Source organism: Microtus oregoni, unplaced genomic scaffold, assembly GCF_018167655.1.
Source record: "Microtus oregoni isolate MIOR12 unplaced genomic scaffold, Mior012 000003F_ref0000135, whole genome shotgun sequence".
Taxonomy (NCBI): Eukaryota; Metazoa; Chordata; class Mammalia; order Rodentia; family Cricetidae; genus Microtus; species Microtus oregoni.
This window is the reverse complement of record NW_024543062.1, coordinates 57,984,116-58,007,240: the sequence shown is the minus strand read 5'-3', so window position 1 is coordinate 58,007,240 and position 23,125 is coordinate 57,984,116. Positions and strand designations below refer to the sequence as shown.

The 23,125-nt window shown below is 46.5% G+C and overlaps 1 protein-coding gene across 2 annotated transcripts in view; it reads right to left on the bottom strand.

The window, feature by feature from the left end:
• Positions 1-14,940: 14,940 nt before the first annotated feature.
• Rab3gap1 (RAB3 GTPase activating protein catalytic subunit 1) overlaps positions 14,941-23,125 on the bottom strand; it is a 65,003-nt gene continuing 56,818 nt past the window's right edge. The window contains exons 19-25 of one of the 2 annotated variants that reach the window (XM_041648190.1): positions 21,858-22,085; positions 20,785-20,881; positions 20,589-20,692; positions 20,191-20,306; positions 19,700-19,802; positions 17,207-17,227; positions 14,941-16,472 (exon numbers count right to left, since the gene is read on the bottom strand). In XM_041648190.1, the coding sequence (XP_041504124.1) occupies positions 16,236-16,472; positions 17,207-17,227; positions 19,700-19,802; positions 20,191-20,306; positions 20,589-20,692; positions 20,785-20,881; positions 21,858-22,085 (906 nt within the window). In that variant the 3' untranslated portion in view covers positions 14,941-16,235. The remainder of the gene's footprint in view (positions 16,473-17,206; positions 17,228-19,699; positions 19,803-20,190; positions 20,307-20,588; positions 20,693-20,784; positions 20,882-21,857; positions 22,086-23,125) is intronic. The other variant, XM_041648191.1, reaches the window with a different exon arrangement.

Below are 23,125 nucleotides of genomic sequence, written 5' to 3'. Positions count from 1 at the left end.
AGGGGGACTTAATCGGGGGAGGGGGGGAAATGGGAGGCGGTGGCGGGGAGGAGGCAGAAATCCTTAATAAATAAATAAATTTTAAAAAAAGGAAAAAAAAGATTATATGACAACACGGAAAAAAAAAAAAAGATGACAAGCCAACCATGGTGGAGCACGCCTTTAATTCCAGAACTCAGGAGCAGAGGCAGGTGGATCTTCATGAGTTTAATTCCAGAACTCAGGAGCAGAGGCAGTGGATCTTCATGAGTGTGAGGTCAGCCTCTCTCTATAGTGAGTTTAATTCCAGAACTCAGGAGCAGAGGCAGGTGGATCTTCATGAGTATGAGGTCAGCCCCTCTCTATAGTGAGTTTAATTCCAGAACTCAGGAGCAGAGGCGGTGGATCTTCATGAGTGTGAGGTCAGCCCCTCTCTATAGTGAGTTTAATTCCAGAACTCAGAAGCAGAGGCAGGTGGATCTTCATGAGTTTAATTCCAGAACTCAGGAGCAGAGGCGGTGGATCTTCATGAGTGTGAGGTCAGCCCCTCTCTATAGTGAGTTTAATTCCAGAACTCAGAAGCAGAGGCAGGTGGATCTTCATGAGTGTGAGGTCAGCCCCTCTCTATAGTGAGTTTAATTCCAGAACTCAGGAGCAGAGGCAGGTGGATCTTCATGAGTGTGAGGTCAGCCCCTCTCTATAGTGAGTTTAATTCCAGAACTCAGGAGCAGAGGCGGTGGATCTTCATGAGTGTGAGGTCAGCCTCTCTCTATAGTGAGTTTCAGGCCAGGCACGAGACCTTGTCTCGAAAATAAAGTGATGATGGGATTGGGAAATGGCTCCGTTGATGAGGTGCTGGCCACAGAAGCTGATAGCTTGAGTCTGAACCCCCAAACCTGTATAAAAACCTTGATGTGGTGGCGTGTCTATGACCCCAGCACCAATTAGACAGAAGCAGAGGGATCCCTGGAGCTCCCTGAAGAACAGTGAGAGGGTGAGCTTCAGGGTTAGTCAGAGATCGGCCTCTACATGCGTGTTCTCCATGCACACACACACACACACACACACACACACACACACGACTAATGGTGATAAAATTGACTATATAAAAACATAATCAGAAGATTATACACTCAAAATACAGTGGTAACGGTGAAGAATTAAGAGACAGTGATGAACTGGAGGGATGACCCAGTGGGAAGGGCACTCACTGGTCTTCAGAGGACTCTTGACTATGCTGAGATCCTGAACACCCATGCAGTCACCAGCTAAGTAATAAAGATCTTCTGTTGCCTTAAACCTATGTCCAAGCAGTCTTCCCTGGTTCCCCACATTTTATGGTATGATACATGGATCTGGGTTCTAGTCTAGAACGAGCATTTGCCATGCAGGTCCCCAGCTGCCTCATCTCCCTCTCTCCCTGACACAGCTCAGTGGCTTCGCCTCCCCTGGTTTGCTCTGCTTTGCCCACCAGCTGCATTGACATGAGTGGTTAGGGAACTGAAAATAAAGACTGACAGAGGCTGACCCCAGGGACGTCCTGTCAGTCTGAAGGAAAGATGCCCTGTGTGTGCCAAGGGGAGCACTTGGGGGCTAAAACTACAAGAGGATGTGGAAGGATGTGAGGCCCTGGGTTCAGTCCCCAGTGCTGCAGTGGGGGAGAAAAGAAGATTTGTGTTCAGGGCTGGTAATGTAGGTCTATTGGTAGAATGCTTGCCTAGAAAGCATTAAGGCAGCAGTACAAACTCCACTTTGAGAAAGAACTCCATTTTAGACCGGACCTAACTAGGGAAGTGAATGCAGCCCAGAAAATTCATAAACATATCCAAGAAACCATGCCTGGCTTGGTCAAAGTGACCCACCAGGGTGTCCAAACAATATCTGCTTGCTTCAAACATCCTTGCAGGTATCTGATTAACTGCTGTTTTGAAATTCTTGTCTGCTGACAGTCGCTGTTTTGAAATTCCCTCATAACCCAAATGAATATCCATACCCAATCCCGAAATGCCAAGGCTTGTGCCACCCTGTCTTCTGCCACCCTGGCTTGCTCCACCCTGGCTTGTTCTTGCGCCACCTGCTTGTGGTTTTTTCCTTTAAAAGCCCCCTACCCTGAAGCCTCGGGGCCATTCTCCCCCATGCTCTGCTTCGTTGTGTTGGATTACAGTCCAAGCTAGCATGAGTAAACCCCAGTGTGTTTGTACTGGATATTGGCTCTGTGGTGGCCTTTGGGGGTTCCGTGTGATGTGGGAATAACAGCATAAAGCTCTGGGTTTCATTTCTAGTACCACAGAACCCAGGCCTGATGGTGCAGGCCTGTAATCCCAGCACTGGAGAGCCAGAGGCAGGAGGATCAGGAGTTCAAGGTCACCTTTGACTTTGTGAATTTGGAGTCAGCCTGTAGTTCATGATTCTGTCTCAAAAAGAAACTAACAAAGAACAAGTGGAGGACCTGCGAGAACAGGAAAGCATGGCAGGAGCACCCTTGTGTGCAGAAGTGCACAGTCAGGGAAGAAGACAGCTATGGGCACAGAGTCAACGCAGACAGAGCCAAACCCTCAGGGACTTCAACAAAAAAAAAAAAAAAAAAAAACTGCAAAGGGGGATGGGCTCAACTCTGAAATATCCCGAACTCCGAGAAAAGAAAAGGAAATATCTGGACCTAGGGACTAGAAAGGGGACTTGGTAGCTGGGGAACAAGCCAGCTTGCAGTGTGAACTGTGTAGCCTTCACCTGGCGTGGATGCAGAGCCACGTGGGGCTGCTGGGAATCTTGGCCCCTTTGTTTTGGGACACAGCACATCATGGTAAACCTAGAAACCCACAGTAACTATAGTAACCGTGATAATCATGTGACAGAGCTACACACGCACCTCATCAACCAGAAATCACAAGAAAGAAGTGGTCGAAATTCCACCGATCCCTTTAGAAGGGCACACCTTCGGTGACACTAGGGACAGAAGCTGTAAAACATCTTGCCAGTCTTGGTAATCACTAACATCTGTTGAGCAAAGATCTCTGCATAGGTTTGGCTTTCTCTACAGACCAAGCTAAAGAAAAACCTACCATGCTACCAAAACTAGTAAGTGATTGGCATGGATAAGTCACTCCTAGATGCCACATGTTCCCTTTGGGCCTCTCATACTTTAGAGACACCTTGCAGTCCTTCAAAATGCCCTACCAGCCTTTCATGTTGCCTTCCCATTGTGTTCTAGTGGCTTGTGCTTTTGCAGGCACCAGGAAATGTTTTTCAAAGGCACATGAGAAAGAGTTCTGTGCTGGAGTTCGTTTTGAAAGCTGCCATCAGTAGTCTCAGTAAGATAGGTACAACCTCTTCGCGACTCAAGATTGGGTGCCACATGAGAAGTGAGACACAGAGGTCTGATCTGAAGTGTTAGAGGCCAGCCTGAGGTACCTGAGACGTAGTCACCATGAAGGAGAAGTAAGAGGACCCAGAGATGGCTCAGTGGGGCATGTGTAAGGACTGGAGTGCAGAAGCCCATATCAAATGCCCGGTGGGCATGGCATCCTACCTCTAGTTCAGTCCCAGAAGAATGAGACCGGAGATCCCTAGAGCAAACTGGCTAACAAAACCAGACGTATCCCCCACCTCTGAGATTGAGAGTTGAGAGACCCTTGATGTAGGAAGTCCTGTATATGTGTTGCTTTTATTGGTTAATGAGTAAAGAATCTGCATTGGCCTGTGATAGGGCAGAGTAGAGCTAGACGGGGAAAACTAAACTGAATGCTGGGAGAAAGAAGGCAGAATCAGGAGAAGCCATGGAGCCCACCAGACACTAGATGGAATCTTGCCAGTAAGCCACTGGCATGTGGCAATACACAGATTAATAGAAAAGGGTTAAATTAAGATGTAAGAGTGTAGCATGAGGACCTGCTTGTTGGGGTTTCTGTCCTGCCCAGTTCCCACAGCCGGTAAGCCCCCAAAGAAAATCACACAGGGAGTCTACATTAGGTTATAAACTGATTGGTCCATTAGCTCAGGCTTCTTATTAGATCTTGTAGCTTATATTAACCAATTGGCTCAGTACCTTTTTCAGCAGGGCAGGTTACATCCTGCTTCTTCTGTGATCTGGGCAGGTCTCCGGGAAGAGCGTCCTTCTTCCCAGAATACTCCTGTTCTCATTGCTCCACCTCTTCTTCCTGTCTGGTTTTCCTGCCTATACTTCCCGCCTGGCTATCGACCAATCAGCGTTTATTTAAAACATGATTGACAGAATATAGACAATTCTCCCGCACCATAAGAGCTAGCCAGTAAGAAGCTAGAGCTAATAGGCCAAGCAGTGATTTAATTAATACAGTTTCTGTGTGGTTATTTCGGGACTGAGCAGCTAGGAACAGACAAGCGGCCTCCTACTACAAATAGGCACTCAAACGTGTGCTCACTAAATCCACATAAAACCTGAGAGTGCTTGGAAAAGAATTCTAGACACTGAAAAACAAAGTTTAGATGCATTTTTTTTTCCAGATGGGCTCTGCTTGCTGACAGCATGCTACAGCTCTTTTTAAAGAGGTCTTCCTGATTTAGCAGTAGTAAAAGAAAAAAACAAACTGTGCGGTTTCAAAGCATGGCATCCTGGTTCGCCAGCACAAACAGCTCTGACTTTTGGGAGATCCAGCTACGGAGCATTTCAGTGTGAGCAGAGTACAGCAACCTGCTCGATGGCAACATGGGCCCGCTGTGTGCCCGCTGTGTGCCCGCTGTGTGCCGCTGTGTGCCTAGACGTGGGGCTGTGTGCCCGCTGTGTGCCCGCTGTGTGCCCACTGTGTGCCTAGACGTGGGGCTGTGTGCCCGCTGTGTGCCCGCTGTGTGCCTAGACGTGGGGCTGTGTGCCCGCTGTGTGCCCGCTGTGTGCCTGCTGTGTGCCTAGACGTGGGGCTGTGTGCCTGCTGTGTGCCCGCTGTGTGCCCGCTGTGTGCCTGCTGTGTGCCCGCTGCGTGCCTGCTGTGTGCCTGCTGTGTGCCCGCTGTGTGCCTGCTGTGTGCCTGCTGTGTGCCTAGACGTGGGGCTGTGTGCCTGCTGTGTGCCCGCTGTGTGCCCGCTGTGTGCCCGCTGTGTGCCTGCTGTGTGCCTAGACGTGGGGCTGTGTGCCTGCTGTGTGCCCGCTGTGTGCCTGCTGTGTGTCTGCTGTGTGCCTAGACGTAGGGCTGTGTGCCTGCTGTGTGCCCGCTGTGTGCCTAGACGTGGGGCTGTGTGCCTGCTGTGTGCCCGCTGTGTGCCTGCTGTGTGCCGGCTGTGTGCCCGCTGTGTGCCTGCTGTGTGCCTGCTGTGTGCCTGCTGTGTGCCTAGACGTGGGGCTGTGTGCCTGCTGTGTGCCCGCTGTGTGCCTAGACGTGGGGCTGTGTGCCTGCTGTGTGCCCGCTGTGTGCCTGCTGTGTGCCTGCTGTGTGCCTGCTGTGTGCCTAGACGTGGGGCTGTGTGCCTGCTGTGTGCCCGCTGTGTGCCTAGACGTGGGGCTGTGTGCCCGCTGTGTGCATAGACGTGGGGCTGTGTGCCCGCTGTGTGCCCGCTGTGTGCCTGCTGTGTGCCTAGAGGTGGGGCTGTGTGCCTGCTGTGTGCCTAGAGGTGGAGCTGTGCGGCTGCTGTGTGCCCATGGCTCTCAGAGGCAGTGAGCATGGCAGCTTCCCCATGCTGGATCGGGTGGAGCAAGCAGGCAGGGCCATGGTGTCCCTAGCCACGCCCACTTAGCATTTTAAGAAGTGGTCCTGGTCAGAAAATAATTACAGATACACAATAAAGACAGATTCAGATGAAAAACACAGCTAAATGGGTCACAGTGTGTTTAAAAAATGTATGTTGGCTTGGGAGAGAGAAGAAAAAGAGTATAGAGATTTATAAAAAGAGGTAAATGTTTTTTTTTTAAAAAAAAAAACCAAAGTCTTTAAAGAGACAGAGTACAGTCATGGATTAAAGGAATAAAGATAATAAAATAAATATTAAAAAGTAATAGAGTAGAAAATAAGCCATGTAAAGATGGAAAATACACAGAGAGTCTGGATTATGCATATTGTGGCGGTGTTTTAAATTTTTTGACTGTGAAGGAGCTAAGTACAGAGAGACATTTTATTGTATGGGCTGCTAAGCTAAACCAACATAAAGGTATCTTGACTTCAAAATTCAGGTTTAAGGATTTGTTGCTTTGGAAAAGAGGTTCTTCTTTTGTTTCCACAGAGAATGAGAACCTGTGGAATCCTTCCAGACTAATGTGGTTTGATGGACCAAGACCCACTGAAAGGTTGCTGTGAACATTCCCAAAAATACTTCACCCAACAAAAAGCAGGAAGCAGTTTAGAGAGAACTATGCCTAAATTCCCCAAATGTTGTTTATAAATGTTTATTTACATTTAAAGGGGGATATGCTATAGAGATTTGCATTGGTGTGGATATTGGTTTATTGATACAAATTTAAGGTCAACTTTGTTATACTGTGTATATGTATTTCTGCTCTTGATTAAGGTATTGTGTTTGTGCAGCTCATTTAAAAATGTATAAGAAATATAAGTTAATAGATAATTCATCTATAATAGTCAAGCTTGTAGTCATGTTAGTTAGGTTTTTTAGCTGTATAGAGATATATTTCAGTTAGATAGGTATTCTTCAGCTCTTTCAGAGACCTTCAGAATATGACATTTAAGAATTTAGGTTCTGCTAGAGCAGGGCTGAAGCAAGCCAGGAGCATCCAGACACAGGTGTGAACCCTGCCAGGCCCGCGGCCTAGTTTTCCTGCCTGTCTGGTAGGCATGGGTAAGTGTTCTTTGGATTTGGGTTTTTATCCCGGGTTTGAGGTCTGGACAAAAGCTGTAGTTGTCTGGATCACAAAGAGTGTGAATAGGGAGCAGGAGAAGCAGGCATGATCTGTAGAGAGGTCTTGGGTGCCTGATGGGGGTCAGAAGACTACTAGACAGGAATCTAGTGTGGGCTGTAGTCCGGGGGCTGTGAGCCTACTGTCTCTCACTTCACACAGCTTGTCTTATGGTGCCAGAGAACACTCTATGCTGTGAGGAAGCCTTGCGGGATTTTCAGTGTCTTGCCTGGCCAGGCAGAAACTGGCTCAAGTCCAGGCTGTCTGGGACCCCACGATTTACCCTCTATGAACCCCAGGCACAGGCTGAGGATTCAGTTGGGTATGTAAGCAGCTTGTCTGGCAAGCATGAAGCCCTGAGTCGATCCTCAGCACTGCAAAAAACACCTGGAACACAGCTACAGCCTCACTAGCATGAAGAGGCAGGGGGAGCAGAAGTTCAAGGCCACCTTTAGCCACGTACAGAGTTTGAAGCCAGCCTAGACTATATGTGACCTTGTCCTAAATAAATGATAGATAGATAGATAGATAGATAGATAGATAGATAGATAATTTGAATTAAAAGTCTCCAAACCTGCACTTGGCTTGTAGAAATAGGTTAACCATGGCGGAAATGATTTGAAATTATAGTGGGGGAAATTTGGGGCAAAGCTGTTGGACTGAACATCACTTGAGCTCAGGAATTTGGAATCAGCTTAGCAGGCTCCTCTGCAAATAAAACGCTGCACTTGGACCCACCGCGTCTTCGAATGGCATTTCCTGGATGACCTCCACCGTTGGTTGGGGAGCTGCTGTGTCTGCTGTTTTGGTGTGCTCCTGGTGAGGCAGTTTCACCGTTGGAGAACAGGGTCCTAGTCTGCACCTGGAAGAAGGGAGCCATTGCAGTGGGAGAGCAGAGGCTCGTGTTGGTAAGGAGCCTCACCAGTGTCTAGCACAGCCTCCTGGTTATGCTGCCATGTCTTGGGTCTAGGTGGGCAGCAGGCATTAGGACTGTCTCTTTTCTTCTTTCTTTCCTTTTCTTTTTCTTTTTTTTCAAGACAGAGTTTCTCTGTGTAACAGCCCTAGCTGTTTGGGAACTAGCTCTTGTAGGCCAGGCTGGCCTTGAACTCACAGAGATCACCTGCCTCTGCCTCCTGAGTGCTGGGATTAAAGGTGTGCGCCACGACCACCCAGCAGGACTGAATACCCTAGGGGAAAGGGCAAATGTGTCCATTGAGCCACACTGTGAAGCGGGCAGTAAGGAAAATGTGCTTAGAAACGCATTTGATCAGCAGCAGGTGAACGGGCCTGCGGGTTCCTCTGAGCAGCGCTCACAGGACCGACAGCCCACTCCCATTGGAAGTAAATGCAGTGTCCTGACTGCATTTGGTCTAAAGCAGGCATGTTCAGCCTTTGAGCATTGAGGTAAGAATCGCCATCTACAGAGTTCACACTTGAAAACTGCACAATCGAGTTATCAAAGAAAAAAATTGCAAAAATATTTTGTGATGTTTTAAGTTTATGGTTTTTGTAATGGACTGCATTCTTAGCTGTCAGTATAATTCCTGTGAATTCCCAGAATGCCATGGTGGGGAGGGTTTCAAACCCAATGCCTCAGACATGCTAAGTGCAGCCAGCAACACATGCATAAATTAGGTGAGCGTGAAAGGGCAACTTGTGAGTGAGGCTCACAGTTTGGGGAACTTTCTCTGCAGCCTGAGCTTTTAAAGTTGTTGATGTTGGAGCCAGCACAGGAGCCATTTTTAAGCTAAACTCATTGCGGCGTAAATGTGGTTCTCAGCAAAGGGTTTTCTCGCTGCCCCGTGAGTAGGGCAGACTACCAGGGGCTGTCTAAGGGAAACTGCTCACTGCTCTCGTGAAATGTGGACCTCGACCATCGAGCCATGGTCTGAGTCAACTGAGACAGATAATCACCTCATGGTGTTCCGAGGATGCTAGAGGCAAGCATATGATGACAGAGGGAATCGATGCAGCCCTTTCCCTGGAGGAGTGTTACAGAAGTGTGCGACACACTGTTAAAAAGTCAGAGCTGGCCAGGCGGTGGTGGCACAAATCTTTAATCCCAGCACTTGGGAGGCAGAGGCAGGCGGATCTCTGTGAGTTCAAGGCCAGCCTGGTATACAAGAGCAAGTTCCAAAAAAAAAAAAAAAAAAGAGCAAGTTCCAGGACAGGCACCAAAACTACAGAGAAACCCTGTCTTTAAAAAAAGAAGGAAAAAAAAAAAAGCCAGAGCTGAACAGTTGTATTGGGTGCCGTGGAGAGGGTCCATCTCTGCACAGGGCTGAGCAGGTGTACTGGGTACCGTGGAGAGGGTCCACCTCTGCACAGGGCTGAGCAGGTGTACTGGGTGCCGTGGAGAGGGTCCACCTCTGCACAGGGCTGAGCAGGTGTACTGGGTGCCGTGGAGAGGGTCCATCTCTGCACGGAGCTGAGCAGGTGTACTGGGTACCGTGGAGAGGGTCCATCTCTGCACAGGGCTGAGCAGGTGTATTGGGTACCGTGGAGAGGGCTCATCTCTGCACAGGGCTGATCAGGTGTACTGGGTACCGTGGAGAGGGCTCATCTCTGCACGGAGCTGAGGAGGTGTACTGGGTACCGTGGAGAGGGCTCATCTCTGCACGGAGCTGAGGAGGTGTACTGGGTACCGTGGAGAGGGCTCATCTCTGCACGATGGGTACTTAAAGTCCTCATCTCACTAGTTTTGTTCTGAGTCAAGGCTTTGCTTTTTGTTGTCTTTGTGTATTTCTGCTTTTTTGTTTTATGTAGAGGTCGGATTATACAGGCCATATTCCTACATTTTCTAGCAGTCAGAATTCTGAGCGACCTGCAAGGCACAATTTGCGCTTACCACACAGAATGTGGTCGCCTAGCCTTTTGATAATGAGACAACCTGATGCCAACCTAAGCAAGTGGTCAGGATGTGCTAATGTCATTCTGCTCCTTCTATTGTTTTAGGAGGTCACCTGGGGAAGAGGTGTTTCAGTCTACGTGACAAAATGGGCATAGATAGGAAGATGTGGCCTAAGTCATTTCCCCCACTACCTAGGAAACAGAATGCTAATAAACTTCCCCCTCAGTTAAAAGCTGTTTGGCAAAAAAAAAAAAAAAAACCCACAGATTTTCAGGATGTAAATTCAAGATTTCATAAAGGATCACTAAAAACTCCCTCCTGATACAGTCATATGAGTTGTGTTTTCATTCCCACACCTCCATTCTGGTACGAGAAATGATTTATGCCCGGACTAAAAGGTAAACTCAGAGAACTATAGTTTCAGGACAGTTGAAGGTCTGCAAAAATAAAGAAGCAGGTTAAATATGCTTCCTTCTTCCATTTCACAAATTGTGCTTCTTTGTCAAAAATCTGTAGTTTGTAGGTGTGTGGATTGATACTCAAGGTGGATTGATATCAGTTCCTTTGGTCCTCGTATCTGTTTTATGCCAATATCAAGCTGTTTTCAGTTCTGTGGCTCTGTAGTGAATTTTCTCCTTCAGTGTTGGTAAGCAACTTCATATTGAGACCCCATGGATGGATGGCCTCTGGTGGCATGACACCGCTGATGGGCCGTTTACCCCTCAATTCTAGGCTTTATTTGTTGTATTATTTGTTTTTATGTGTATGGGTGTCTGTGCACACTGCACGCAATGCCCTTGGAGGCCAGAATAGGGTGTCAGTTACAGACCCATGTGGGTGCTGGGCGTCAAAACCTGGTCTCCTATGAGCAGTCAGTGCTCTTAACTGCTGAGCCCTCTCTCCAGCCCAGGGCTATGCTTTTAATGCCATGTTGATTTTATTTTTGTTGATTTTTAGATATTACCTTTGCTGCAGTTCAAGGATGTCGGGGTTTGCCGACTGTGCATTTTGTGTTTGTCTGAACTGTCCTGATTCCCCCACAGAGAGGTTTGTAACAAAGAGGCACTCAGCAAACATTCCAGAGGCTCACCCAGACATAGCTGCCCTAGTCCAGAGCTTCCTGCTCAGGAGTGCTGGGTGACTAAGGAATTGGTATCGTTTCTTTTTTCCTCTGTGAGTGAGTGAGAGTGTTTGCAGTTGTTAGTGTGGGTGTGTGCACACGGGTGTGGAGACCAGAGGTCCATGCTGAGTAAGCCACTCTCCACCTTTCTTTTTTTTTCTCCCATACAGGGTCTCACTGTGTAGCCTTACCAGGCTGGCTTTGAATTTTTTTTTTTTTGGTTTTTTTTTTTTTTTTTTGGTTTTTCGAGACAGGGTTTCTCTGTGGTTTTGGAGCCTGTCCTGGAACTAGAGACCAGGCTGGCCTCGAACTCACAGAGATCCGCCTGCCTCTGCCTCCCGAGTGTTGGGATTAAAGGCGTGCGCCACCACCGCCCGGCTTTGGCTTTGAATTTTTGCCTCTTGATTGCTGGGAACAAAGATTTACGTGGTGGCACACACCTTTAATCCCAGCATTCAGGAGGCAGAGGCAGGCAGATCTCTTCCTGTTCAAGGATACCTGGTCTACAGAGTGAGTTCTAGGACAGCCAGGGCTGTTATGAGAAAAGCCATGGTTCACCAGCTCATCTTTAGTTTCTGAGACAGGCTTTCTCACTGAACCTGGAGCCAGGGTGACTGGCCAGCAAGCTTCTGTGTGTCTCTGTCTCACCAGCACAGCTGTCATGCTAGCTTTTTTTTTAAAAAAAAAATATTTATTTATTTATTTATTATATACAATATTCTGGTGCCGGAAGAGGGCACCAGACCTCTTTACAGATGGTTGTGAGCCACCATGTGGTTGCTGGGACTTGAACTCAGGACCTTTGGAAGAGCAGGCAATGCTCTTAACCACTGAGCCATCTCTCCAGCCCCTCATGCTAGCTTTTTATTGGGTCGTGGAGGACGAACTCAGGTCTTCATGCAGCAGAAACAATCAATGGAGCCTCCCCTCCCTGCCCCAGTGATATGCATTGCTTTTAAACACCCAAGTGATACTGACTGCTGGTCTAGGAGCCCAGGTTTAGTATCACAGCCCCGTCTCTAGGATGTGTACGTCTTTGATGTCTTAAGTAATACAAAATCATTTCAAGAATTGTAGCAATTATGCTCTAGGCAGCCGTGGAAAACCGTCAAGCTGGAATGTCATCTGATTTGCTCCTGTGCTTGACTCCTGTGTGTGAGGTGGCCTCTACTCATGCCTGGCTCATAAATTGTTCAGGTTTTTTCTTGGTGACATGAAGAGGGATTTAAAATTTTTGTTGTAGACCTTAATCTACCCCTGTAAGAGCAGCCAGTGCTTCTAGCCTGCTACTTCTTCTCTGGGGACAAGCTGTGGTACAGTGCTTGCCCTTCATGGGCAAGGCTCTGGATTTCATCTCCAGTACCAAAACAGAAAAAGAAAAAAAAAAAGACGTAGGTTCTATAGGCTTTCTTCACTCTGCTGAGTACTTGCTTTGTGGTGCAGAAACTTATTGATTGCATATAATTCTTAGGATATGTCATATTCTTGGGGTTGTTTTTTTGTTTTTGAGGCAGGGTTTCTCTGTGTAGCTCTGGCTGTCCTGGAACTCACTCTGTAGACCAGGCAGGCCTTGAACTTGGAGATCTGCTTGACTCTGACTCCCAAGTGTTGGGATTAAAGATGTGTGCCACCACTGCCTGGTTAGGATAACTTTTTATGATGTTCAAGTCCTGTCTAAGAAATCCTTGCATCTGCCTGTATCTTGAGTGCTCTCACGGGCAGCTTCAGGATCTCACACACAGAGAAAAGGAAGAATGAGATGCCTGGTTTCCTGTGACTAATGCTGGGTTGACCTGAATTGGACAAGTGTCTCATGTCCCACAGAGCGGCTTCTGCTGGCAACACTTAGCTTTGCAGCCTGTGGGCTGAGCAGATTCTCCTACAGTCCAGACTCATACTAGATCACATCCTGGGTTGTTGATTGGTCTGCTGTGAGCAGCCCAGCACTGAGATCTGGACAGCGTAAGGGCCTGTCTTTGTATTGATCCTGTTGGGAAGCTGCTGCTGCTGTAGACACCAAGCACTCCATGCTGGGGTGTCAGCAGATTCACTGGGTGGCCTTCTGCCTCTGACCAGTTTTGTTAGTGAAGTGACCATGATGTGACATGCTTGTCTAGGGCCTGCAAGTGAAGAGAGCTGACCCTGCCCTGGCTCTGTCCAGGCCCTTCCCGAGTGTCAATCACAAGGATTTAACTTGAGAGGATGGGACAAAAGGCCACTGTCTACAGTCCTCCCCTGGAGTAAGAGGACTAAAGCCCGGCGTCTGAGCATTATGGTCAACTCAGCTGTAGTCAGAGACAGGCCCAGCCTCCCCCACCACCCTGTTCCTTCACTGGCACAGAGGAGTGGAGAATGTGCGGGAGATTTACACACTGTAAGTTTTTCCATGTCTCATGTAGGCAAGACACTGTAGGAGAGTGACAGTGGACTACTGAGTACAGTCCAGGGGCTGGAGAGATGGCTCAGGGGTTAAAAGCACTGGCCGCTCTTCCAGGGGTCCTCAGTTCAATTCCCAGCAACCACATGGTGGCTCACAACCATCTGTAGTGGGATCTGATCCTCTCTTCAGACATAAAGTTGTACAGACATAAAGAGATACAGGACTCATATACATAGAATAAATTTTTTTAAAAAAGAATATAGTTCCTTCCTTACATAACTCTGGCAATAGTAAAACCCGTTCTGGGACAAAATTAGAGTTCAGAAAGGTCAATCAATCAATAGTCCCTGCAAGTCCCTGCTTACTCAAACAGCCCAGGGGCTAGGGAACATGGAGTTTTGTTCAATGTCCAGTCACTGATTCTTTGAGTCTCTATTGTGGCTGGAAGAAACCATTTGTCTCTTGCCATAAGCAAAAGTTGTCCAGAGTCAGCTACTAAAGGGCAGATCACAGCATAGTGGCCCACAGGTGACTGTAGGGCTCAGGATGCTTGGGAAAGAGGCTGGGTCAGTAACACCCATGATTGGACTGAGAAGTGACTGGATTGGTAACCCAAAGCTCCGGGTGTCTAGGGGGCTTTTACAGAGAGGCCAAGAATGTGGGGGGGGCAGGGGGAAGAGCACAAATCATCCCACAGATCAGGGCCCAAGGAATGAAAAGAAGAAAAGGAGATGGCCCAAGAGCATTCTCCCTCCCTCCCTCCCTCCCTCCCTCCCTCCCTCCCTCCCTTCCCCGTCTCAGGCAGCTGTCTCAACTTGTGCCACACCCTGCTTGTCATAATGGACTGAGACCTCTACTACCACAAATGAGCTTCATGTTGCTTAAAGCCCAGCACAGGGATAGAGGTGACAGAGCTGAGCATCTGGGAAGCCTAGATGGCTCCCGTGTCTGTATGTCTGTCATTCCTCCTACTGGACTATACTGTTGCCTCATGTTGCTTTTTCTTCTTTTCTGGCGCTGGGGACAGAATCTGCACCTTATGCTTGGTAAGCATTATTCAGCTGAGCTCCAGCCCTTCCTAGTTTACAACTTGTCTTTGCAGATAACTTACCTGACAAGATGCTTTGAAACATTGTTTAAAACACTTGTTTTTATGTTATGTATGTGTGAGTGCCTGCATATATGTGCACATGTGTCTGATGGCTACAGAGGTCAGAAGAGTGTCAGATCCTTGGAACTTCCATTAGAGACGGTTGTTAGCCACCATGTGGGTGCTGGGATACAAAACTGGGTCCTCTCCAAGAGCAGCCAGGGTTGCTCTGAGATTCCACCTCAGGTGTTGTTTCTCAGGAGGTCTCAATCCCGAGCCTGACAAAGCCTCCTCAGGCTTTACTCCCACGATCATGACTTCTCAGTCTCTGCTGTCACTAGTGATGAGTGAGTGGGCTCGTGGGATCCATGCAGGATCTCTAACCACCCCTCAGCATTGACTATGCTAGGGTGACCTTAGCTCAGTCTTCTCCACCTCCAGAAAGGGCAGAGGAAAAAAGTACATCACACACTTTGCATTTGCCTACATGTCATTCCTTAGGACAGCGCTGATATCATAGGGGTTTTCTAATTCCGAAGTGAACAGCAGTAAGACCAAAGAAAGAGAATGGATAACCACACTTCAAAAGCCATAAAGAACATTCTAGAGACAGTGTCTTGTAACATTAGGAAGAACTGAAGCATTGGGAACTAAGTGAAGTGACGAAGTGCCCTGGGGAGAGAGAAACACAAGTAGCCACATAGACACCAGACCGCTTTATTAGGTAAACTATTCCATTTTAGACCAAGCTTCTCACTGTAGAGTTCTGTCCACACCCAGAAAAGCAGACAGACACTGTCCTGTGGGAACCATCTTCTGCGTGGTCTGACACTGAGGCCTCAGCCAGTATCTATGGGTTTCTAAGAAGCAAAGTCCAGCAGCTCAGGGAAAAGCACTATGAAGCCTGGGGTCAACACCTGGCCCCTATGCACACACAGACGTGTCTGCGTACACTCTACAGATAAATGTATATAGATTTGTTCTGTTTTGGTTTTTGTTTTTGTTTTTTTTATAAAAATAGTAACACAGGGTTTGTGCAGTTCTATCAATTTTTAAAAATCGCACAGGCAGAATTTACACTTCATCATAACCATATTTCACTTTGGATTCAAGTGGGAATTTTAGGTCCCAGAATAATTTACAATCCCCAGAGGTCCTGCAGTGACAGACCTAATGCATCCTGAGCCACACAATGGGTGGTGCCATCACCCCTGTACCGACCGCTATAGCCCAGTCACTCTCCGCTACAAGAGTCCAGCAGTCATCAAGTTCTGCCCACTAGCACTATCACATACATCATGGCTCACCAACTGCACAATGTTCTGTTCCCAGGCTGTGTGATTAGCATGTGCTCATATGATTTTATTAAATACCGTCCCCAGCCAGCAACACAGAGAAGTAAAGTGCAAAAGCAGGGGTACAACAAAGAGGACAAAGAGATCCTACAAGACAGACAGATGCACACACAGAACCAATTTACAGCCAAATGTTATGCACAGACTGATCAGTAGGAATACATTTGGTTACAGTGACGAAGAAAAACAAAACTGCAATTCTAGTTTTTCTCCTAGAATATTCAGATGTTTATCAAATAGCATAATAAAGCTGACCATCAGGTGATCGAATAAACAGAATGACACACGAACACAGATTCTGGGACTAAATGCTACCTCCACTCTATCCAGAGCCTGAGTTAACAGATCCTCTGTTTTGCATACGTGATACTAATAAGGACGACCACTAAGTGTTTCCACAGACGACTGTCTCAGGAGAGAACAAACTCTGTCCTACAAGGTGAGAGGCCCACTGCTCTGTGGTGTCCTCCACAGAGGCCATCTCCCCAAGCAGAAGTCTGTGACACCTCAGATCTGTCCCTCTGGCTCAAGCCTGGTGCTGGAGATGGCTCCGGATGCTGGTGTGACTCCTGCTGTTGGCTAGACGAGGTCCTCTTGGTGTTCCTCGGGTGTCCATGGCAGGAGCTGCCTCCCCTCCTCCCCACTAGAAGAAGGAGGTGTCTGAGGAAAAGGCACCTGCAAGTCTGAAGTCCTCCTTGGTGAGTACGCTGTACATGCGCTGTGGCAGGGCTTTGGAGTAGGGCGCAGGCCGCGGCACACTGGCCCTCAGGATAAGCTCCCGGCCTACAGGAGGTGGGAAGTCGGATACTGAGTTCTGTCTTCTCTCCTCTGGGTAGCCCGACCTCTTCAGCTCCTCCTCTGGCAGAGCCATTGCAGCAGCCTTGAATAGAACCAAATGCCAAACTCAAGAGCTAGTTGAAAGATAAGCTACTGAAGGGTGGATGAATAAACACAAGAAACACACAATGTCCTACATTGTTTGGAAATGCATTATGTCCACTGTGTTATGATTGCTCAAAAGAACAAAAACGGAAAAGCAGGAAGCTGGAAAGAGCGTGAGCACTAGCGAGGTAGGCAGAGGTGGGAGGCTGGGCACTTGTGACGCCTCAGCAATGGTGGAGCGGCACTGTGTCTGCATTTCTCCAGGCAGTGACTCAAGTCTGCGTCAGATGTTAACAGGCCAGACTTGTTCTCAAGTCTGGAAAAGCAATTTTTTTCCTAAAATCTCTACTCTCTCAATAAGTTCGTTTCAGATTCTGTTGCCAAATCAGAACCAGAAACACTGGCTTTGTTTGCTGGGCAGCTAAGGAGACAGTGAGTTGACAGATGCCCATGGCAATGGCCACAAAGGAAAAGTGCTCAAAGTTGAAGGCATCTGCTTTTACATTCCAACTGCACCAAGTGCAGTGCAAACAGAGCCTTCATAACTCAATACTGCCCTCCTTTCATGATGCAATTGCTCAGGAAAATTCTTGGGCAATGGAAACATGAAGTCACTGTAAGCTGTGTAGCCAGAGGGGATGCCAAATCCAGCCGGTTAGTTAAGATGACCTTATGAAGTTAGAGGGATGGGGACGGACGAGGAACTATGAGGGACAAAGGCCATTTTGTTACCTCATCAGAAGACTCAGTCAGCTTGAGAAAGGTGAGAAAAGAAACAGTGATGAGAGGGAGCGAGTGAGGTGGTTAGAGAGCTGGGCAGACTCAGGGTCACTTCAGAACAGCAGGGCTCCACTGAAGGTGCAGAAACCACACAAGGACACTGGACTACTGACATGGCCAGTGCCTCAGGCTCATGCATCTGATGGCCCAACAGGTGACGTGCAGGGTCATTTAATGAAGAAATGACTGAAAGCCCTCGCCCGTCATCAAGTCGATGCTGTTTAAAAAGTGGTTTGACAGCTAAACCATGTATTTAAAAACTGTTGTCTAGGAACAATTCAACTTATCAAGACTGGAGCAGAGTTGGTCAAGTTCTGCTGAACTCATTTAAACCAGAAGACCCACACCTATATGGTCGCAGTCAATTTTATAATAGTTTGGTATCTTAATATTTTACATTTGGTTTTTGGGGGGAAGGGGGTGGCACGTGCACATGCTTACACCACGGTGTGCTTGTGGCAGTCAAACGACAACTTTCAGGAATGGGTACTCTCCTCCACCATGTGGGTTCTGGGGACTGAACGAAGTGCATCAGATCTCACAACAAGTGTTGACCCACTGAGCCATCTCACTGGCCCTACAGCTTATAATTCTGAAGAAAAGTTGTTAAATTATGTATGGTATAAAATTGAGCTAAGTCTTAAATATAAATTAAATCTTCATTCTTTAGTAAAATTGGTACAAAGCATCTGCTCCTCATGAAAAGTTACATGAATAAAGATCAGTTCACTGGAGCCAGACAGCTGGAGCTGAGTTAAAAGCAACCGTGTGCTCATCATTACATGGCTGGACCCTGGAAAATCTGTACCGTTAGGCCCATGAGGAGGACGACTCTGGGAAATGAAGGAAGCACACACTAGCCCGCGTGATGGTGCACACTTTAGTGTGTGTGACAGAGCTGGCAGGAGTGAGAGCACAGCTAGCTTTTGTTTTCTAGTCTGTGTAGGGATGACCGTGGAGTCTACTCCAGTTTAGGAGAATGATTCTCATTACCCCAAACAAGCAACACTCTCTTTCTTTTTCCTTTTGGCAGGGTTTCTCTGTGTAACAGCCCTTGCTGTCCTTGAATTCGTTTTGTAGACAAGGCTGACCTTGAATTCAGAGATGGCCTGTCTCTGCTGGGATTAAAAGCTTAACTCATGATTTTCTTTAAAAAAGAAAAAAAAAATCACTGAAGAGCTAGCTGAGTCTTCCCTGCTGAGGACACCTCCTGTCCACCTCTGGGAGTTAAGTGTTTCGCTGGTGGAGACGCACATGTGAGCACAGGTGCCACGAAGGGAAGAAAGGCAAGGCAAGCAGTACTGCCTCCTAGAAGTCATTAATTTATAAACAAATAAAGTCATTTGGTCTTTAACACGAAAAGTTTAAACTTAGGGAACTACCCCATAAATAATATCTACTTTCAACTACTGATCAGTAATGCATTTGACTTTAATTTTGAGTTTTTCACTGAGGACTATGCAACAGTTAGCCCATATGCTGGGTAGTTTTATGTCAACAAAGGCTAGAGTCATCAATTAAGAAAATGCCTCCAAAATATCCAGCTGTAGGCAAGCCTGTGGTCTATTTTCTTAATGACTAGATGGGAGAGGCTGTGGCTGCTGCCATTCCTGAGCTGATTGGTGGTTCTGGGTTCTTTAAGAAAGCAGGCTAGCAAGCCACAAGGAGCAAGCCAGTAAGCAGCACTCCTCCATGGCCTCTGCATCAGCTCCTGCCTCTGACTTGATTCACTGATTTCCTCCTCAAATTGCTTTAGGTCATCGTGTTTTATCACAGCAATAGTAACCCTAGGAAAGCACCAAGAAAATTCTACTTGGTAAAGAATGACTGTCTCAGAGCTGAGCTGGTGTTCTTGTTTCTAGTGTCATCATGTCCCTGGTCAGAAAAAATTATATTTAGTGTACACCTTAATACTTTTACCTGGATCCTTGATATTAATGTGCCCCGATTCAAGAATCACCTGTGGGTACCAGTACGTGTATGTGTGTGGTGTGTGCATGTGTGTGACCAATACTCTTTAATCAGTAGTGGACGGGTTATATAACTTAACCTCCTACTTTCATGAGTGGAGGGAATGAAGATAACTTTTCAAACTGCATTTCCTTCTGTACTTAAACCTGTTTCCACAGTCCTCATAGTCTCAAATCCTTTTCCTTTCAAATCAATCTCTACTACAGGCTGCTTAGAAACTGAAAGCTGTAACCATGGTTCCCCATACCATACCTCTGGCCCTTGCTAACAAAGCCCCCACCAGCTTCTACAATGAGTATGAGATTCTTCTGATTTCCAAAGTTTAGGTCTGAAATACACTTATCATTTTACTTAACTCAGTGGATCTCAAAACCTTAGAAGCCCCGGAGTCTGTTTCTTTCTGCGCTTTCAGCCTGGTGTGGAACTCAGAACACCATCCTGAGCAAAGGGCAGGCAAGAAAGACTGTCACATACCCGCTGAGCATTCACAAACAGCTTGTGGATGATCCGGCCTGCATGTCCTCTTCCAGCCCCAGTGACTGACACTTCAGGCTGCTCCAGCAGGAAGCTGACAAATCTAGAGGAGGAAGATGAGAAGGGTGATGTTCTTGAGGTAGCCTGAGCCTCATCCAGGGTAGATTCCACTGACCACTCCTCCTAAATCCATCCATGAAAATGGGAACAATGCTAAGAGAATTAAGTATTTCTCTATCTCTAGTCAGAGGGGCATAACTTCATTTTGTTCTTTCTTTTCTGGATTTGCATCAACAGCCCTGGCTAACTTGGGACAACTTACTAAGTATCCCAGGCTGGCCTTAAATTCAAAGTCAATCTCCTGCGTCGGCCTTGCAAGCACTGGGATTATAGCCATGAGCTACCATGCCATCATATCTCAGAACTGTTACGTTTTCCTAGGAAGACTGCAGCCTGTCCTAAAGACACACGGAGGCACACAGTAACAGTACCTTTCAAGATCTTCTTTCTCTTCCTCTTGCTCACATTTTTCAGTTCCAAATTTGGCCTTCAGGGAACGGGCGCGGGCTATTATAGCTTCCACATTAGTAATCTGAAGGATGATTTCCTAGTGGTAGAAAGGGAGGCACAACCACTGAGGCACAACAGAGACACAGCCTTTAAGAACCTTTCTAAGAGCCAAGGAAATGGATCAGCAGGGAAAGGTACTTGCCACCAAGCCTGACACCCTGAGTCAAGGGTGGAAGGAGAGAACCAATTCCTTCCTCTGTCCTCCACATACATGCACACCATCCCATAAATAAATGTAAAATGAAAATTTAAAACACAGCTTAAAAAAGTAATCTGCCAGGTGGGGGGACTCTTGGCAAGACCCTGACACAACACTTACTTCCAACTTCTTGTCTTCGGGATTGGGGAAGTGCAGAACTTTGCTGGAATGGGCTATGATCTGCTTTATAATCTTCTTAACTGAAGGAATGTTTTCCAGACTTTCTATTTATGAAAAGATGAAAGAAACAGTTAAAACGAAGTCAAAACCACATCTTTGGAAATGCACTTAGAGACTAATCAATGGAGACATTTACCTTCTTCCTTTACCTTGAGAACAGCTGCGTGAATCACACAAGGCAGGAGGTGCCGAGCTAGGTCTGCAGGCTTCTGCATGGCCAGGTAGTGCAGCACCTGAGGGAGACACGGGACACAAAAACACGGTAGGTTATTACCAAGTATCATGTACATACATGGCTGGATGTGTAATACTTTTATGCAGCTGGCAGATCCTCATACAGGTGTGTAAGAACCTTGCCCTCTGATGTACTGATAATAACTAAAACACGATCTTCTAGGACCATCCTGGCCTCTGGGTCCTGAAGTATCATTATACATCATCTAACAATGATAGATTCTTTCCAAGGCTTCACCATCCCTTCTCTTGACTTTCAAGATTCCTGTCCCTCCTTCCTGCATCCACAGGCTTACAGCAGCAGGAGCACCACTGGAACCTGGCTCACTTCCCTACTCACTCTTCATCTGAACATTTCTATAATTTCTATCTCTAATATGCTGGAGGATGGATTTACTTGCTGTTAAATTTACTTATGGGGATGATGTAAGGGGCAATCAGGAGCCAGAGAGGAACACTAGTCTCTAGAAGTGCAAGCATTTTTTTGTTTTGCCTTTTTTTTTTTTTTTTTTTTTTTTTTGAGACAGGGATTATCTGTATAGTCCTGGCTATCCTGGAACTCCCTATGTAGATCAGGCTGGCCTCAAATTCATAGACAGCTGCCTGCCTCTGCCTCCTGAGTGTTGTGCTACCACTGCCCAGCCTAAAATTATTTTTTTATACGTATAAAGTTTGTTTCTCCCTTTTCAACTAAAGACTTTGAACAACACTCATGTACTCAGTTCGCTGTGTCCCTCAATATTCCCCTAGTAATTTGGTGGAATTTCTTAGGACATGTTCCTTTTTCACACTTCTAATCTAAAGTATGAGACAGTATGATACACGAGTCCTATATAAACCACAGCTGTCTTTACAACTAGCTCTAGAATCCGAAATGTGATAGCAGATACAGAAAAGCTTAGTGAGTTTCAATGTTTTACTTGTTAAGTATGTGCAGACTTTCATGACTAAGATTTAATAATAATTTTCTATTACCTTTTCAGCCTCTCGGGTGTCATCAAACAGTCTCCTCTGGCGTCTCGCTGGAATGGGCTTAGCAGTTTCCCAAGCTTCCACCCACATGTTGCTGGGGATCTTCATGCGGGCACTCAACTCTCCCTTCAGAACCACATTGCCTTTCTCATCAGTCACCTCCTCTTCAATGTAGTCCCTTGGTGAGTACCACCTCACAAAATCTTCCAGAAAACAGCCTGGATTAGCTGCCTAAGCCAAAAAATACAGCAAGAGAAAGCAAAATAAATAAATAGATAGAAGATAAATAAAATAATCAACATTTCATATTCACACTTTGTTTGAACAGCACATTTAAAATGGGAGATGTTAAAGTACCAAAAACATTTTTTCCTGTTTTACAGGAGGGAAAATTTTCATATGACTTTGTACAAATTTTGTAGTATAGCTTCTCAGTACTTAACAAAGCAGTAAATAAACTCAAGTGCAGTAAATTGAACAATGCAGAGCACAACCAGAATAACACAGTGAGTGACAGAAACCCTCTACTTTTCTCCTCGGTTAGTCAATATCAGCACTGTAATAAATATCAGCTAGCCTCACGAATGTTCTATTCAGCAACCAAACTCTAAGGCTTCATGTAAAAACACCAACATCTAAACTCCCATATTGTTAAGGAACTGAAATCTCACTACTATTATTGTTTGGGCTTCTAAAAGCAAACATATTAAAGTTCCAATCACTGCACAAGTACTTAGAATTAACAATGATTTATTCTGGAATATTTTCAGCAATTCTGCTTTCAAGTCTAGAAGATAAAGAACCTCAGAGTGCTAGTGGTGAGCGTCTTTCAAGTGCCCAGTGTTGTTCGCAAAGTACTAAGGATGGGCATGATAAGCACTGTTGGTGAGAACTGTCTGCTTCAAATGTGATGGGTAAACTCACGGGACTTAATGGCAAGCCTGACCATCCCTCAGCTAAGGAGCCAGAAGGAAGTTCTTCACTAATTCTAAATCCATTCTTGTAAAGCTATGCCATAGTCCGTGACAGTGACTAGGGATTTATGCACAGAGGTCTAGGTCCTACCCAGGTAGCATATTCATCTGAGTAAAGATAATGTCGTGGCCATCCTTGAACACTGACTAATACAGAAAGTAAGCTTAATAGAAAACAATATTCAATTCCCATGTTACAGCCCTCCTCTGCCCTAAGCTCTTAGTAACACACCAGGCTGCACCAACACCTCAGCCATGGCGTATCTTCCTTTTACTGTTAAAGGATTTATCACAAGG